The 20,045-nt window shown below is 33.8% G+C and overlaps 1 protein-coding gene across 1 annotated transcript; it reads right to left on the bottom strand.

Moving 5' to 3' along the window:
- Positions 1-1,243: 1,243 nt before the first annotated feature.
- Positions 1,244-17,715, bottom strand: LOC116160243 (homeobox protein GBX-2-like). The gene is made up of 3 exons (XM_031473395.1): positions 17,517-17,715; positions 9,270-9,627; positions 1,244-1,997 (listed from the first exon to the last, which is right to left on the bottom strand). The coding sequence occupies exons 2-3, from the start codon at positions 9,505-9,507 to the stop codon at positions 1,519-1,521; spliced, it is 717 nt and encodes a 238-aa protein (XP_031329255.1). The 5' UTR covers positions 9,508-9,627; positions 17,517-17,715; the 3' UTR covers positions 1,244-1,518.
- Positions 17,716-20,045: the final 2,330 nt, after the last annotated feature.

The raw sequence follows: 20,045 nt of genomic DNA, 5'->3' as shown, positions 1-20,045 counted from the left end.
TGGACGTGGACGTACTTCAATATGCAGATTCGACATTTTGTGTGCTTTCGATGACGATGCATCGTTTCAATACTTTGTGTTACGCGGCAATACCCACGAGTGGGTTTTGGAACATTTTTTAGGTATACTTCATAAAAAAAATTGAATGTTTGATAGATCGTCGCCAAATGTCATATTTTTTTAAATTTCAAATGGCACCCCGCTAACAAATTATACCTCTGGGTAGCCAAAGCTACAAATTTTCCACTGATATAAAGAAAACCACTCATTCCATAAGAAAATTTTAGAGAAAAACCAAGGCCAAACGCCAATTTGTAAAAGAAAACGTTATTTTCCGAACCCAAGTGTGCCATGATGAAACAAAAGATGTTCAATTGTCACAATTAACATCAGTAAAGTGTCGGCAGTGTATGATGTTTTTTAATCAACGTTGCCAAAATGTCCCAAACTCAAGCAGGAATTTTTGATATAGTGTTTATTCTTAGAAACCGTTCCCGAAAGTTTGCTGGCGTAATTTGTTTTCCAGACACTGTACTGTTAATTGCGAGAATTGAACATCTTTTGTTTCATCATGGCATACTTGGGTTCGGAAAAAAACGTTTTTTTTTTTACAAATTGGCGTTTCGACTTGGTTTTTCTCTGAAATTTTCTTATGGAATGTCTGGTTTTGTGAAAAACAAAAGTATAATTTGTTTAGGGGGTTGCCATTTGAAATTTTAAAACAATATGACAGTTGGCGAAGGTCAATCAAAATAGTTTTTTGTGCAACCAGTTGGGAAAAGCATTATTTTTCGTAACGAACGAACCGAGTTAGCCGCCCCTCTCCGCAACCTCCCCAATCCACAAAATCCGCCACATTGTTTGGCATATGTCGCGACCCCGCTCAATGGCAACAAAGTGGTGGAGATGCACCCCTGTTAGTTGCTACCAGGGACACATCCCCACGACAGTTGACTAAATTCTGGGAGAGGCGGCTACGCCAGGCATACGCCAAAGTATCCAGTATCAAAATCCTCAGTAAGCAGTTGCACAAAAATCCACTAGATCTCATACCGAGATTGATCACTCCCCCTTAGTCAAAAATGGTGTAATGTGCCCAATTTTCAACGTTGAAACTGCTACCAAGCTTTGGCAACTTGTACCCCACTTACTTCAGGCACTTTTGAAGAAAAATTCAGCTTGTGTACTTACGATTTCAGACACTTGAAGGTATTTACAGTAAGGAATAATAATGTGAACATTCGAGGATTTATTGCTATTTATTGAAATACGACGTTTAACAGCTACGTACTGTTCGTTAATCCTGTCTCTTATAGGTAATAGGTAATAAAATTGCACAACATTCAAAAATAAAATATGTTACACGTGAACTATGTTCGTATAGTCTACAACCACGTCATTTATACGGAAGTAACTCTTATCACTTCATACAGCCACTTTGAGGTTCTTATACTTTATTGCTTCGTTTGCTGACATCTCCGTCGAAATCAGTCAAAATTGTGAACACACAGACCCGCGTCAATGCGGCGCATGCGATTGGTACGAGGCAACATCCAAACCCGCACGAAGAACGGCCTGACTGGCGAACACCCGTCCGGCCAAATCACCAAGAGCCCTTTCCAACTGCTGATGTTGGCTCCTAACCGCGAATCTATTTACATGCACCGGTATCGGAACCACTAATTTACTCTTGTTCGGTTGACCCGTTTTCGACTGATGCGGACCGGCTGCGAGGCCGGCCTTCACCCTTTTCCATTTCGCCCGTCGATTTTGAAACCATATTTTCACCTGCACCTCGCTCAAACGTAACGCCGAGGCGATTTGGCTACGCTCTGTTAAGGATAGGTACTTTTTCGCGTGGAATTCTCTTTCGAGCTCTAGAAGTTGTTCGCTCGTAAACGCTGTCCGTCGGCGGCGGGTTTTCGTTGAGCCGGCACCTCCTTCGCTCGTCGCGTCCGTGGGGTGGCTGTCATCAAGTTCTTCCTCGATGTCGGAATCTGAAAGGAAGGTTACGTGTTAGTCGCCGCAATCAAAATCGTATTTATCTTTGAGTTAGGAGTAGAAGCCGTTCCTCATCGTTTTGTTGTCGTTTTTTTACGGCATTTCTAGAAAACAAAATACGCTATTATATTCGTTATGACTGGCTGGCTGGCTGTCCGACTGAGATCTCAGCAATTACAATAGCTAGAGACTTCAAATTTTCGCTTAAAGGTTTCTGATATAGTATAGATGTGCAGGATCTAGTCTATTTTGAGTTAGATTACTCGTGAGATCGATAAAATGACAAATTTATTTACATATCTGCTTGTGTTCGTGGTTGATATGCAGATATAATAGACAGATTTATTAAGTTAAGCAGAAATATACCGGGTGATGTCTAACGCGACGCAGCATAGGTAATTTCTTTATAGTCAATTACTAGCTCCCCAAAAATACTGCATCTGTTCATACTATTACTTATCATAAGACTGTTCCTCGGCCATATTTCGAGAACCGTTCGTCATATGACTTAGGGATAAAAAAAATTATTGGGTAAATCGGTCAGGAAGAATCGCTGGAAAATATTTTCAAATTCTAAAAATGACCAACAGAGGGCGTAACTGCCATCTTAAATTTTAAAATTGCATTTTCTTTAAATTTCGCATAATAAACTAAACAATTTTTTTTCATATTTTTAAAGAGAACCAGTTTATCTATCATTTTCGTAAACCAAAAACTCACTTATTTCAAAAACAAAGATGGTGTGGGGCGTTCAATTGTTTTTGCAATACCCTGCTTTAACTTCTTAACCGTTTGACCGATTGTAAAAAATTTGGTATGGTTGAAAAGAGCAATCCTTGGGCAACAAGAATCAACAAATATAGTTAATTTAGTGGAATCCTTCTCCGCCAGGGGGCTAGTTTTGACACTATGATCCAAAATCCTAAAAAATCAAATGGAATGATACGACTTTTTCTTTATGAAAAAGTAGCCAAATAACACCCAAAGACGCCAGTGAAAACCGTTTTTCAAAATCTCGTTCCTAACCTCAAATATTGGGAAAATTAGATTAATTAATTAATAATAATGCGTAAATTGTATCTTATTTGACGTATTTCCGGTATTTGTCGATGGCGCGAAAGAAAAGCACCCTACACTTTTAGGTAGGCCTTGGAAAATTAAACAAATGAAACACGATGCATTTTGAAATAATAACAGCCGTAATTTGGAAATTATTCTGCTGTGTTTACATTCAGAAAGTGCAGTTTTTTTAATTTGTAACCTTTTCTAAAATGCCGATTTCTAAACAAGAAGTATTTCATATGCTGGCGATATATTTTGAGTATTTTCAAAAGGCGACCATCGCTGCCCACATCTTCTATTTGCGTTATCCGAATCGACCACGAACCATCGTCGCCAACATATTAAATTCTTCTTGGTTAGAAATCAGCATTTTAGAAAAGATTACAAATTCAAAAAACTGCACTTTCTGAATGTAAACACAGCAAAATAATTTACAAATTACGGCTGTTATTATTTCAAAATGCATCGTGTTTCATTTGTTTAATTTTCCAAGGCCTACATAAAAGTGTAGGGTCCTTTTCCAAACAATCTTTCGCGCCATCGACAAATACCGGAAATACGTCAAATAAGATACAATTTAAGCAGACATTATAAATCCATCTTCCTAAACATATTACTTGTTTACCCCTGACAGCCTTCAGGACTTCTGTTAAAGCATACCTGATGGATAATAGTTTCTATTCAGTCACTGAATTTTCCAGTCACGTTAAAATTAATTTAATTTCCTAATATATTTGTTTACGTTTGTCTTAGAATGTGTTGTTGTGCGTGTTATTTTATTACCTAATTATTATCTGGACGAGTGTAAGTGCAATTTATGCATGTTGACACAATAAAGTATTATTATTATTATTAAAGAAAAAGTCATAGGTATCATTTCATTTGATTTTTTTAGAATTTTGGATCATGGGATCTAAATTAACTATATTTTTCTTCTTGTTGCCTAAGGAATGCTCTTTTCAACGATACCAAATTTGTTACAATCGGTCAAACGGTTAAGAAGTTAAAGCAGGTTATTGCAAAAACAATTGAACGCCCTCTTTGTTTTTGAAATAACTGAGTTTTTGTTTTTACGAAAATTATAGATAAACTGGTTCTCTTTAAAAATGTGAAAAAAGAATGTTTAGCCCTCTGGTGGTTATTTTTAGAACTTGAAGATATTTTCCAGCGATTCTTCATAACCGATTTACCCAATAATTTTTTTACCCCTAAGTCATACCACGAACGGTTCCCGAAATATGGCCGAGGAACAGTCTTGTTGGGTCACCCGATACACAATTTTATCAAATCATCCAAATTATATACAGGGTGTTTTTTGGGAGCTTTAGTTAAAAGTTTCTGGGAAAGTAAAGTAGGTAGGTTTTTGAAAATTTGTACTTAGGAGTGACTCTGAAGGCCGAATCGATGTAAAATATTTTCAAAATGGCCGCACTTCCGGAAACACCGGAAGTAGATAGTAACTTCGTTATTTTAAATGGCAACCCCTATTTTTTATTGCATTTTTGGATTCTACGTGAAATTTCACTTCTTTTGATACCCATATGTCGATATCTACCATTTATGGTTTTTAAGTTATTTTGATTTTAAGAAAAAAAATGGCGGATGCAGATGGTACCTTGATAATTGATTACTTGAAAACGGTTGTAGTCATGGCAACCTATTTTTATCAGTGCATAGAGAATGAATAGGGCTTTCTTTTAGTGCACTTAAAAAAAAGTTAAGTTGCGTACGACCGCCCCTATGGATATCCAAATTTATGAAACTTCAAAGACTAAAGACTAAAAACTTAGTTTTTTTAAAAGGAATGACCATGTTCTTACTATTCCATGAGATAGAGAATCGAAATGGGCATATTTTGACAATACATGTTCCTATAGCTATCTTTAACAGTTTCTGACTTATTCCCATTTTATTGATTTGACACTATTTTTTTCGGATTTTCTTTTTAGTAGTCGGCCATGATTCTATAACAATTGAATTTTAAACAAATCTAGTGACACTAATCCACCACCCACTGTTATAGGTTAACATAAGTTTTTCAAAAATCGAGAAATGACTCGCACTGGTTTCACCTATTTTGGAATTTAATTGTTATTTATGGTGAAATGGGCAGAATCGCGGCGCGTGCTTTCCGTACATTCATTCGAAAACTGGAACGAAATTGTATGCATTTTGGAAATTTTGTACCCCTAATGCACTACAAACCGTTGAAGCACAAGTGATACAAAGCTCTACAAGAGAATATTTAAGAAAATGAATTGAATTGCAAATGCAAGATTAACAAAATAAATTCAATGCAAAATATAAAAAACTTCGTTGAAACATTTTTGGTATGGAATTGTTGCTAGAACAGATATCGCATTACCTTTCTGAATTTCCAGACTTATAAGTTGTTTAAGAAATTCAGTTGAACGACTCTGTTTAGATTTTTCAAAAATTTTCCGTCCTATATCCTTAATAAATGAGGTATTTATTAATGAATTATTTAGACTAGAACTAGAATCAATGGTATTAAAGAATCCATTCCTTGATTTGTTTAAAATTCGATTGTTATAAAATCATGGCCAACTACGAAAAAGAAAATGCGAAAAAAAATGGCATCAATTCCGAGATCAATTCAATGAAATGGGAATAAATCAGAAACTGTTAAAGATAGCTATAGGAACATGTAATATCAAAATATGCCAATTTCGATCCTCTATCTCATGCAATATTAAGAACATGATCATTCCATTTAAAAAAACTGAGTTTATAGACTTTGAAGTTTCTTAAATTTGGATCTCCATAGGTGCGGTTGTACGCAACTTAACTTTGTTTTAAGTACAGTAAAAGAAAGCCCTATTCATTCTCTATGCACTGATAAAAATGGGTTGCCATGACTACAACCGTTTTCAAGTAATCAATTATCAAGGTACCGTCTGCATCCGCCATTTTTTTCTTAAAGTCAAAATAACTTAAAAACCATAAATGGCAGATATCGACATATGGGTATCAAAAGAACTGAAATTTCACGTAGAATCCAAATCCAAATCCAAAAATAGGGGTTGCCATTTAAAATAACGGAATTACTATCTACTTCCGGTGTTTCCGGAAGTGTGGACATTTTGAAAATATTTTACATAGATTCGGCCTTCAGAGTAACTCCTAAGTACAAATTTTCAAAAACCTACCTATTTTACTTTCCCAGAAACTTTTAACTAAAGCTCCCAAAAAAACACCCTGTACACCATCTTTCGTATTTTTCGAAGTGAATGAACCAAACACCCTTTGAAAACGGCTTTTTAGCTTCCTAGCATGTGCTAGGTAGCTATTGCGATAGCCGTTTTTTGAACATTTCAAAATTTCATCAAATGTCGACGTTTTAGACCATTTTAAGCAACTTTTAAAGAATAAAATTTTTTTCCGTCTGTATGTACGTACGTACGTACGTACGTACGTACGTACGTTTGTTGGCAATTTTCTGAGAAAACGGCTCGACGGATTTTGTTGAAATTTTGTATATATGTTTTAGGCATACCGAACAGAAAAAAAAACGGGCCGGATTTTTGAAAAAAAATTTTGGAGCGCCGTAACGGCATCGAACTTTTTTTTTCAAATAGCAACCTAAAATTTTTATTCTATTATTTGGAAGACCTTATTTTCCTGTGTACAACCTACAAAAAATTGGGCCGGGTTATATTATCAAAAAACGGAGAAAAAAATTGTCAAAGTCAAAAAATTGTGTTTATTTATTTATTTATTTATTTATTATCCCTCTCTTAGTTTTGGGCCCTCAACAGGCATGCGCCCAATTACAGAGTGACCCGCATAATGCTATTTAGAGGTGCCTCTGCAGAAGGTCTTAAGTTGGTCTATACTACTCCGGTATTTACCTTACGAATTAGGAAAACTGCAGGAAAACCTAATTCGGAGTAGCCGGTAGAATGCTCGGAACTGGTCTAAGATAATTTACATCTCCGCCACAGATGAAAAATTCGCCTCAACCCAGGTTCGAACACCCGACCTCCGGATTTATAACCCAACGCTCTTACCACTGAGCCATAAAGCCTGTTTTGTTGCTGTGTTGCATATGTGCAAAACGCAACGATCTTGTTTCTGAAGCAATTTAAACGAAATTTCTATGGTAAGTCCCTTTAATAAAAGCAAACAAAATTCATGCGCAAAAATCGTGTTGCGCATGCGCAGAAATGCAATTTTCTTATTTATGGAACAATTAAAACGAAATTTGGATGGTAGGTCCTCCTAATAAAAGAAAACAAAATGCATGCGCAAAAAATCGAGTTGCGCATGTGCAACATCCAACTTTCTTATTTATGGAGCAATTTTAACGAAAATTGGATGGTAGGTCCCTCTAATAAAAGCAAACAAAATGCATGCGCAAAAATCGTGTTGCGCATGCGCAGAAATGCAACTTTCTTATTTATGGAACAATTTTAACGAAATTTAGATGGTAGGTCCTTTTAATAAAAGCTAACAAAATGCATGCGCAAAAAATAGTGTTGCGCATGTGCAACATCCAACTTTCTTATTTAAGGAGCAATTTTAACGAAATTTGGATGGTAGGTCCCTCTAATAAAAGCAGTGCGCACATATGTTGGCAATTTTTGGTTTCAGCTAGGAAGCTATTCTGTCAAGAATTTGACACCTGGTTTTTGTAAAAATTGATAAAATACAATTTGGAATTTGTGAAGGGACAAAAAAATTGAGAAGGGTATCTTATCAACGGGATGAAAGTAATGAAATGCATCACAAGCTCCTTGCGAAAATTAACATCCAATTTTTATCTCTAAAAGGGCACGAGATATCAACAATTTTGGCAAAGTGCTGTATACATCTCTCACTTTTTCTCTCTTCTTACATGTTCTTTCAGAGTATGGTAATCTCTACATGAACAAAAAATTGGAAAATTCATTTCAATTTTCCAAATTTATTTCTACCCCTTTCGTTTTCGTTGATTTTCAGTGCCCTTTACGAGAAGAAACATGAAATAGAATTTTACTATTTTATTAGAGTTGTTTGATAAAACTTCAATTTGGTTTCATTTGGTTGGCTTAGTAAAATCAACTCAGTAGTAGCATTGTTTAAATATTAATCAATGGTAGTAGCAAGTCTTGTTTAAATTGTGAAAAGATAAAAAGTTACAACATTTTTGACTTATTACAACTTATTAAATTAGGTATGTAGTTAAAACATACTAGAACCTTACCTACTGCAATGAAATCAATTATTGTATATGTGAATCACGTTTTTGTATTGCTCTTTTCAATATTTTTTCGCACTTTAACAATTTAGAATGTGTAAATGTGCAGAGGAAATTTCCCATTCCCACTTTAGCGGATCAGTACCTACCGATAATCTGCAGATTAATCCGTCAATGTGCACATTAACGAATTTCTAACATTAGCGGTAACATATCCATGAATTTAGGGTTGCCAAGGAGTCTAAAGAATCATTAATCCAATAAGAATATTTGATCCCTCCTTTGCGTTGGAGAGGTGCTATGAAAGGTTTTCATTGAAAACTCCGGGAAATTTCTTTCTTTTTTTTCATTTTATTTCATCAGAAATTACTCGATCGAAAACCAAGGACCTTGAAAGCTAATATTGTTTGATTAGAAAATAAGATAATCGAGACGTCGAGTGCGCAAGAAATTATGGGGCCTGCATTGATCCACTTCCAAACTATAACATCAAACAAATTGTTTCTCAAACATGTGCACTCTTATTAAATATAAAGACCCGAAATTTACTCGCGTCCGAACGATATACATATTCACCCTCAATTTGCGAGGGGTTGTCTCCGTATGGGGTTTGCAGTACACAAAGATATAATAACAATATATCGTTCGTGGGTAGGTTTTGAATTATAATTTATAGCGTGTTATGCGTACTGTAATTTTCCCATTTCCGCTCCTCGTTTATGAGCGTTAAGTGTATACTCGATCGCTTTAATTTGCATGGAAACGTATAAACAAATTACCGCGAACACTTATTTAAATAAATGATCCGTGTCAGTTATGAACGATTAACATTTGAGTTGGTATTTCGGGTTTGAAGCTGCGTTGAACACGATCCAAAACTAATATTTAAATGTGGACACCAAAGTATGCGTAAAAACGCAGGTAAAAGATGCAATGTTCCGAAACATTGATAAACAAATAATTAACCCACAGTAATAATTTGGTTAAGAGTTGCGTAAATACTCACTGTCTTTCTGTCCGTGACTCAGATCCAACTCGAGGCTTCCTTCTGAATCCGTATCTCTTGTAATTTGAACATGGGGATGGATGTAAGTTTGCGTTGTAGCCCAGGGTAGTGGGGGTGGTCTTCGTGGTACCGTATCACTAATTAAAGCTTCTATTGAAAATGGTTTTGGTACCGGTTTTATTAATGAATCGGTACTGGAAACCTGCCTTAACATTGTTCTATTTGCGGACATATCCATGGCACACTTTGTCAATTTAATTTTGTACTAGCACATTATGATATTCTGCGATCCTTTTGCATTTTAGGGTGGCGACAATAATATCTTACGTGCATGTTCATTTTGTGCATTTTCTTCGGTCTGAAACAATAAGAGAATAATATATTAATATAAACATGTATATTTTTGGTTGTGCTTCACTATCATTCTATATACAGGGTGGTGACTTGCGTAACGCATCATAGGGATTTCAATGTAAAATTCATAACATGCGATTATTGGCTCCCCAAATTATTTTAGAGCGAAAATGTATTAAGGTTTTAAGTAGAAAAAAATTTTTTACGCCAATCAACCGTATTAGTTTTCAATTTTTTTCATATAAAGACGGAAAATTGGAATTGCAGTTAATGGTAACTTATTCGCACATTTATTGTAAATTGTTATATTACGAAACCGTTTTTAGTAATTTGGTCTTTCTTTATGATGATTTCGCTGTTCTAAATATAATACTTTTTGATAGAATTTGATTTGTTTTATAGCAGACATTCCATGGCATGACGGATGTTGGCGTAGTTTTTGTATTATAAAATTCCATGGCATCACAGATTATTGAAAAAGATGGGGGTTTTATTTTTCCAATTTTCCGTCTTTATTATGCAAAAAATTGAAAACTAATACGGTTGATTGACGTAAAAAATTTTTTTCTACAAAAAACCTTAATACATTTTTGCTCTAAAATAATTTGGGGAGCCAATAATCGCATGTTATGAATTTTACATTGAAATCCCTATGATGCGTTACGCAAGTCACCACCCTGTATATATAAATCTATAACATTTCTGATACCCACTTCGTTTGCGATTTGTGAGATCATCCGTTTGGGGGATATCATCAGAAGGCGAATAAAAAGGTTTTTATTCAATGGTTGAACCCTTCATTTTTAAATAAAAACAAATTTTATTGTTAACTTTTCCCTAAAAAATTAGTTCTAAATTCACTTTTATGAGAAATACCTATTTATAGCCATGTAACCATGAGTACTTATCCCAAAAAATATTTAATTTACTGCCTGTAAATTTTCAAATGTATAGCAAAAAACAATTAAAAACAATAATTAAGAAATACCTACTACTAGATAATGCCTAATTGTTTAAACCTATTAAATAAAAAAAAACAACAGTGTTCAACGAGGTCCCAAGTCGTGAGATCTCGGTTCTTAAACCCTCGGACGGCAGGACTTTAAATCTACAACCTACAAATATTTTCAACGAAATTGCAATTGCTGCACAGGGTTGATGAATTAAACATGTTGTTAACTTTGTAAGGTTTGATTTATTAAAATTGACCATTAGTTTTAAAACACCCTGTAGAAGGGTGATCAAAATTTCAATCATTCTCATGTAGCATTATAAGTCAGTAGGTATTGCTGATTTTAAAAGACTTTTAAATTCAAGTCAACAATTTTGCAAAATCTTGAGTAACTTAAAACCTTCGATGCTGGGTATAGGGAAATGTGGCATCAAACGACGTATATTTTCATGTAGACTTGCAATAATGCAATAAAATATAAGGTGTTTCTTTTTAAAATAAGAAAGTTGCTATCCACATCTTGTAAAACCGGTAGTTAAACGATCATAATATTTTCTTTCGATAGATCATAAAAAACTGTGTTGGTATCAAATTTTCAGATTTAAATTATCTATTAATAGGAGTCTGAATACTTTTAGGTACCGATTTGCGTGAAACAGCCTGTACATTATTGCATATTTCGATTCCTTGGTCAATTTTAGTTGGACTTTATGTATTACATAATATACCTATACCTATACAAAGACACCTCGTTAACGGACGCCAGAAGCATTGCGGACGCCTTTGCATCCTTCTTCGAGTCAGCCTACACTATGGAGAGGAACGATGACCCGGAAGATGACGTGGAATCGGACCTGGTGCTATCCAAATTGCACTTGACTCAGTTACATGAATCCGAGATACTGGAAGCAATTAAAAAATTGAAACCGAGGCCGGCTATAGGCGAAGATGGAATCCCACCCTACATCGTGAAAGGATGTGCATCTTTATTGGTAACCCCCTTACAACATCTATTTAATTTAGCTTTGAAAACATGTACATTCCCTGAAGCTTGGAAATGCACCAGAATAACACCAATTCACAAAAGTGGAAGTCGAAAATTAGTTGAGAATTATCGCCCAATTGCAATTATACCAGCAATAGCGAAAATTTTCGAAAGAGTGATCTATACTAGACTTTATTCCCATCTCAGCAGTATAATTGCAGATCAACAGCACGGTTTCACGCGGAACAGATCAACGATTACAAATTTAATGCAGTTTACGCATTTCTCAGCAGGAGCCTTGGATGAGAGAGCCCAGGTGGACTGTGTTTATACAGATTTTGCGAAGGCATTTGATACAGTATCCCATCAAGTCTTGCTCCGTAAACTTGTTTTAAATTGCGTAAGTAATCCGACCGTCAAATTCTTAAAATCATATTTATCTCTCCGTAAAACAAGAGTGAAATTCAATGGTGTGAATTCAGCCGAATTTTATCCCTCATCACCATCAGGCGTTCCCCAGGGAACACTTCTTGGTCCTTTTCTGTTTCTCTTATACATAAATGATTTACCGCGAGTGATAAAAAACTCGAAAGCACTACTATTTGCGGACGATCTAAAACTTTTTAATAAAGTCCAATCCCCAAGTGACTGTTTAAATATTCAAGAGGACATTAACTCAGTAATTAAGTGGTGTATCAAAAATAAACTAAAACTAAATATCAATAAGTGTAAAGTCCTTACTTTTACTAGATCGAAAAATCCCTTACTTTTTGACTATAAGATGAATGGAAAGGTCTTACTACGAGTCACCTCCGTTAAGGACCTGGGCGTGTTTTTCAATACCAACCTTAACTTTAACTTACACATTGAATACCTAACAAATGAGTGTTACAAACTTCTTGGTTTCGTTATCAGAAATACACTCAATTTCACGAATATACAGACAATGCTAACCTTATGCGTTTATTAGATCCAAGCTTGAGTATGCTGCATGTATCTGGTCTCCTCAAACTCTCAAATACTCAGACATGATCGAAAAAGTGCAGAAAAAGTTCATCCGAGTAATGTTTTTTAGGTCAACCCAAAATTATCCACATTTGATCTCTTACGGTACCCAGCTTAATTACTTAAATAGTACTTTCGGCTTAGATATAACGAGGTTAGAAACCCGACGGTACATTGCCTCCACAATTTTTGTCTTCAAAATTTTACACAATTTGTTATACTCTTCCGAATTACTTCAAGAAATTAAGTTTAAGGTACCATTTGTTAAGCTAAGGCAAAATAATACTATTTTTGTAGTTAACAACACAACTTCCCCACTTATTAAGATCTTGATCGCTTTAAATAAGTTATCCTCAGTTAAATGATATCGACTTTTTTCACGATCCCCTAAATTCAATAATAAATAAAATTAGATCCTAGTCCTAATATTTGTTCAGAGCCCCAGTGCCATGTAATTGGAATTTTTATTCTGTATGGTTTCTGGTTAAATAAATAAATAAATAAATAAAACGAGGTGTTTAGCCGAAATTCGTCATTTAAAAAAAAAATAAATGTCCAGTAAAAATCTGATATCGCAGTTAGCATAAAACTTAGAAGGCCGTGACTCGGCAATGTTACAAATCATGAAATGTACTAAAATACGCCGAACCGTCAAAGTTAAACTTTTTTTGTGCCAAAAGAAATCGCTCAGTCAATTTTCAAAATTTCAAGCAAAGGTAACTTGATTTTTTTTAAATAGAACTACCAAGTTTTTTTTATTGCAACAAATTTATTTACCTCAAACAAAACAAAACCTTCATTTTAAAACGAGCTTTAAAAAGATAAAATAGTCAACTATGCATTTGAACCCATCGATGAGCTTAAATAAAGCAATCTGAATAGTAAGCCATGAAAAGCCATATTGGAAAATAATTAAACAAAATAAAATAAAATCTGTCAGTTTGGTTGATTGACATTGACAATATACTAACGATTATTTTACTCGCGTCATAATTTAACTAATACCTACCTATACAAGTATACAACAGTATCTATGTTATTGAAATCTGTATAGTGTATATATCATTGGAAGTTTTTGAAAATCCTCGAACCATATACAGGGTGGTGCACGCAGCATAGGGATTTCAATGGTAATTTCTTTATAGTCAATCACTAGCTCCCCTAATTATTTTAGAGCAAAAGTCTAAATACGTTTTTTTAGAGAGAAAAAAATTGCATCTGTTCATAATAATAATAATAATAATGACTTTATTTGGACACACTATATGACAAATATATAAACAATACCAATATTATACATTCAACTTGGCGTCCAAAAGGCGAAGTTCACTAAGAGGCATGCAGCCCTTTGTGCTCTTCCACTTAACCCGTTTAATAGCAAACTAAAATTAATAAACAATTTTGATGGTGTAAATTAACAAGAAAAAAAAATACACAAATAAACTTTAGAAACAGAGTATCTTGAAAGTAGATTAGTAACTATAAGATATTAAAAGATCGTGGTAAACTTTTTGTTTAAATTTAGATGGTGTTAATTGTTTAACGTTCGACGAAAGTGAGTTATAGATCTTGGCTATATTATATATGAAAATGACTTTTTAAATAGTTCTAAGTTATGGTTAGGAATGGTAATCAAATCTTTCCGACGAACATTAATATTATGAACATCTGTTCGAAATGTAATTTTATTATATAAATAAGGTGGTGATTTAAACAAGATAATTTTGTGAAATGCAGTAGCAGAGTAGAGAAGTCGACTTTTTTCCATGTTTAGCCATGGTATACAATTTAACTTGTGAGAAACCCTTTCAAACCTCCTAATTCCATAAATTAAACGAACACATGAATTTTGAATAATCTGTATTCTTCTTTCAAGAAATTTAGAAAGACAGGGGCCATACCCTGCGCTACAAAATGAAAAATGGGATAGCACGAGGGATCGACAGAGCATAATTTTTGAATTGCGAGAAAGTAAACCTTTAATTCGATGTATATATCTAAGGCCAGCAAACGCCCGTTGTGAACAATTTTTGATATGCGTTTGATAATTGAAATTCGCGTTTAAGCTTAGCCCGAGATTTTTGGCTTCCTGAACCAACTCTAATTTTTTATTTCCGATTCTTATATCTAAGAGTGAGGAAACTTCGGCACGAGTAGCTGATGCACCAAATAATAGAAACTTACATTTACTGGGGTCAATATGTAATTAATGTTGTTCAGCGTAATTTAGGAAGGTATTTAAATCTTCGTTTATTTCACCGTTTGCCTTCTCAACTTCAGTTTTAGAACATGCATAATATAACTGCATATCATCAACATACAGGTGGTAATTGCAATATTGTAATTTGTTTATAATATTAGCAGTATATATTGAAAAAAGCAGAGGCCCTAAAATAGAACCCTGGGGAACACCACATCGCAAATTGTTGAAGTCTTTCCATTAATGTCAACTAATTGGCTCTTGATTTTTAAATAATGAAGGAGAAGTTCATACTTTTAGTTATAATTTTCCATTTTTCAAAACCGTAGAAATCGATAAAATAAAAAATTACATTTTTATAAATCAGTGATGCTTTGGAATATTTTAATAAACTACAAGCGCATCGCAGTTATCTTTGTATGACGTCGAACGATTTTCATATTTAATTCTGTTTCAACTAACCGACGCAATAAAAGGCATCTTAGGGTAATTAAATGTTTTTTTAGAGAATGTAATGCTGCATCTGCATCAGATACTATTTGTTTATCATTTTCCGGAATCAGAGTAGGTACCTACATAATCGAAGAAAAAAAACTGATTTGAAGAAGATTTGTTCCTAAACTTATATTCGGATTTTCCGCTACTGCAGCCAAAACGTTGAATGTATTGTCGTTTTCCTGATGGTTTTGACGGACATTTTGAACGTTATTGCACTTACAGTTCTTTAACTAATTTATAAACAAGTATACATTTAATATACGTCAAAGGTAAATAATGAAACGTGATCGCTGGTTTTTTAGGTAATTCCAAGGCATATTTGATTTATTGTAAAATGATCCTTTTTATTTTGGCGATTTCTACGGTTTTGAAAAACGGAAAATTATAAGTAATAGTATGAACAGATGCAGTACTTTTTTCTCTAAAAAAAACGTATTTAGACTTTTGCTCTAAAATAATTAGGGGAGCTAGGTAATTTACTATAAAGAAATTACCATTGAAATCCCTATGCTGCGTCGCGCTAGGCACCACCCGGTATAAAAAACAATATTTTATTAATATACAGGGTACCCATTATGTATGGAATATAGATATATCTCGGAAAATATCGAATGTATACTTACAACATTTTTATATATAAAAGTTGTTTAACATTTGATTTCCCATAATAAGACATCATTCAGATGTTTTTATTTCAAAGAAAACAAATGAGTAACGAAAAACAATTGAATTTTTTTTAATGGCAGTGCGCCTTTTCATTAATAGGCTCATCTGATAGAGATTTTTTTTTCTTTTCGATGATGTAAATTTCATTTTGCCTTCAAGGTTTAATAAGAAACGTACACGTTCATTGGTTTTATTTTGATGTAGGATATCTGGATTAATGTTATATTGATGTAATTATATTATAAATTTTTTAGAAAATTCTTCTTGTATTAGGGTACTAAGATGTTACATAATCGAAAAGAGACAAAAAATCTCTATAAAATGAGCCTAATGAAAAGGCGCACTGCCATTAAAAAAAATTCAATTGTTTTTCGTTATTCATTTGTTTTCTCTGAAATAAAAACAACTGAATGCTGCCTTATTGTAGGGAAGAAAAATTTTTTGTATACATTGGATACTTACCGAGAGATATATACTATATTCCATACATAATGGACACCCTGTATTTTTAACACGATCCGTCTACCTATGTTTGTATTGAAAAATACATATAGAGACATTTCATTTCGAAATTTCATAATTTCTATACTATGATACATTTTTTGGTCCATTCCATATAACTTTCTAGACAAAATTCCCTGTTACGGGGTGCATGTTTCGTCACCCAACAATTAAGGTACCTACCTAAGTATAGGAATAATACTTTCAGCATTTTCCCTCAGCCACATGCATTTATTTAAAAAAAATGGACTGGAAAGCTCCAAGTAGGTATCTATATTTCTTCTTTCTGAAATATATCAGTAGGTATGTAAAAAGATCAAAAACTTCTTAATTATCATACAAAAAAATAAAATAATTATAAAATTGGTTATTAATTGGCTCCATTTTCCTTCGAGAAAAGTAATAAGTTACCTATAATTTATATTGTGTAGAACGAGTCCACCTTAACAAGAACATAAACCAAAGTCTGCTCAAATAGGCATCTGTCCCTTGGTCGGTAGCCTTAATCCTTTTAGTCGTTAAAAACTGTACCCTTATTATAAACTCTCCTCGAAACTCTCGAATTACAGACAACACACTTTTAACGTGTATATCGCATGCTTTTCGCATTTTGTACTATTTAGGTAGAGACAATTAAAGTTGATTGTGGAAATGGACGTAAATATTCCTAATCTCTTATTTATATATATTATTTATAAAACTACAGTACAACCTCGTTAATCCGAATAGATTTCGGATTATCAAATTTTCGGATTATCGCGAAACTAGTGAAAATAATAAATTTGGACACAAGCATTAAGAAATAAACTTTATTCTTTTCAACGTCTTCAGGGGTATCATCGTTGTTACGAGGAACGAAATTATTTCGGACTATCGCGATTTCGGATTAGCGTGTATTCGGATTATCGAGGTTGTACTGTACCGGCTACCCAACTCGCTATATAAAACAGTACTTGTACAAATTCTAGCATTGAATACGAGGAATAGGAAAGAACCTTACGTTCAATACAAAAGTATTAAAGTAAAAGTTAGTAGGTTCTTAAAGCGAAATTGCCAATATTTGTAACAAAAAAAAAATAAACTCACCATTAGGCAAAGATTGAAATAACCGTTAATTACCATTAAACGTCACAGTCAACAATAAATAACGTATACTTTCCGTCGCACATATAACAAGCACTCGTACTTTATTAACTATTTTTCCGCTCGTTTGCTTACATCGCTCCAAACCGATCACCCGCACGACACGTTAACTTAACAGATCGACAAGGATATATGCACACTAATCGGTATAAGTATTCGAAATCCGTCGAAGTTCGGAGTCCTTTAAAGTGATACACCGCTGAATTCGATGTAACTGATATAGAAGGGAAAGAGAAAATGGAGGCGTGATTTTGGAGGGAAAATAAACGCCCCTCGTTCATAGTTGGTTCTAGACCTTCCAATCGTACACTAACAATCTGAACTTAAATCGTTCCTGTTACTAATATTAATTAGGGTGTGATGGGATGGGGAGCTAACAAATTAATTCATTCACAAAAGTAAGCAGGCGTACAAGGTTCATTACGTTGTTTTGTTTGTGTTCTTTTCTGCAAGCACAAACTTGGTCTTCCTCAAATAAAGCTCTTACATTAATTTATTTTTTATATTGTCAATTACCTACCTAAGTGTAGGATTTTTTCACGTTTGGCTACAATTTTTATTTTCAGGCTGTCAATTGCACTACTCTTTTGCATCATAAAAGATTTGCAAATATCACATTGATTTATATACGTATGGTTCCCACGAGCTTCCCAACATCTTCACTAGAAAGGCCTGCGAATATGATTAGAAAAATGGAACACTTGATGTACGTATAAAAAAATCACCTTAGGTCGCTTTCTGTAAATGCAGAAGATTTCACAGACGCGTGTAATTTAGAGGGTATGATGCCAAATCTGTTCCATTTGTTACTCGCAGCATTGTTTTAAAGTTTTGAATGAATGCACCAAAGGATAGAAGATTTAAGTAGGCATCTTTGATATTCCCTTCAAATATAGCAGCATTATCGACACATTTAAGACTTTGTTCCTAAGATTCTTCTTATTTATTTATCACCAACAACTTTTCATACTCTTTATAATAGGATCTACTGGATTTGGATTTTGCACCTACCAACTTTTCTTCTGCTTTTGCAACAAGCCATTGAATGGACGGTGTATTTATTATCTTTTTCAACCGGAGTCATTTTATATTTACAAAGACGGTCATTTTTATAAGCAAACGTCAAGTGACATTTCCATGGCAATCATGGAATTACGAAGAAACAGCCCACTCAATTATATTTTATTTTATTTCTCTTATTAAAGAGTGATAAAAAAAGTTCATCATTTTGAACTTTCTATCCGTTCGTCTGCCTGTGTATAAGGTTGACAATGGTCAAGGGTTACGAACTGATTAAATTTTGGTCATTTGCACTTTCTGTCCGTCTGTCTGCGTACATGGTAACTCCGTTCGCTTGTGTACTTGATAATATTACGATACATACATATTTCAAAACGAATCACCGATTATAATTTGTAAGTTTGATAAAAATATCAAAAATTGTAAAAACACGTCGTTTAGATACATATGGGGAAGTTTAATGGAAGGTTTACCTTACTTTTAGCACAGATTACCCTATACTAGGTAATCTGTGCCTTTAGCATCCATCGTCGCATCCCAGCTACCTACACTTTAGCTTATCATTTACGTGTTGTTTGATACATGTCTCGACAATATATATCGCTAAAACTAAGAGATACAAAAAAATAAAAAGTGCCATGTTTTGTTTCGTTTCAGAGAAATCATCAGCGACTTTATTTTTTATATGACCCGTAAAAAAAGTAGATACTGTATTGAGTAGTATTTTTTTATCACGAATACAACCATATATGGCGCACACAAAAAAACAAAAGTTGGAAACTGTTGGTTTCAACAGGATGGTGCACCTTCGCACAGTCCTCTGCTAGAATACCTATCGGACGGATTGTTCATTTGCAGAAAATTATTCGGATAGACATTTTTGCATGATTGGGGGATTGTGCGAGGGTGCACCATCCTGTTGAAACCAACTTTTTTTCCTTGTGTGCGCCGCACATCGTATTCGTAATAAATAGAGACCGGATTTCATGCTTTTATGTATTACCTCAATATTGTATGCAGCTCAAATAAATCAATAATTTATACGAACTAACAAAAATGAATCACATTGGCGCAAAGAAAATAGTGCATATTTTGCATTTTTGGGGTTTTTGTGCATATTTAAGAAAGATTAGCATTTTATTAACTTTTTAAACCATTTTTATTACAAAACAAGTTTCCAGTGGTAATAATTGCAACAATTATATCTTTATTTATAAATTATTAAGATAAACCAATAATAAATCAAATAAAATAAAAATTATAAAATAGAAACAGAACAAAAGAAGAAATTAGAAAAAAATAAAAAGAAAAAAAAACAAAAAGAAAAAGAAAAGAATAAAAAAAATAAATGTAATACAAACAAAAATATGGCGCCCAAGTTTGTTAAATTATAAAACGTCGGCGGTGTTCAATCAGCATTAATTTATAATGCAAGCACATTTTCAAGTTCAA

The sequence above is a fragment of the Photinus pyralis genome, unplaced genomic scaffold (genome assembly GCF_008802855.1).
Source record: "Photinus pyralis isolate 1611_PpyrPB1 unplaced genomic scaffold, Ppyr1.3 Ppyr1.4_LG1, whole genome shotgun sequence".
NCBI classification, from domain to species: Eukaryota; Metazoa; Arthropoda; class Insecta; order Coleoptera; family Lampyridae; genus Photinus; species Photinus pyralis.
The sequence above is the reverse complement of the archived record's forward strand: the minus strand, read 5'-3'. Positions and strand labels throughout refer to the sequence as shown.

Bases quoted from the DNA above. Each gene is read 5' to 3' on its own strand.
- LOC116160243 (XM_031473395.1), bottom strand. From the start codon at position 9,507: ATGGATATGTCCGCAAATAGAACAATGTTAAGGCAGGTTTCCAGTACC. The intron at 1,998-9,269 runs GTGAGTATTTAC...CCTTCCTTTCAG, and splicing joins GAGTCACGGACAGAAAGACA to ATTCCGACATCGAGGAAGAA.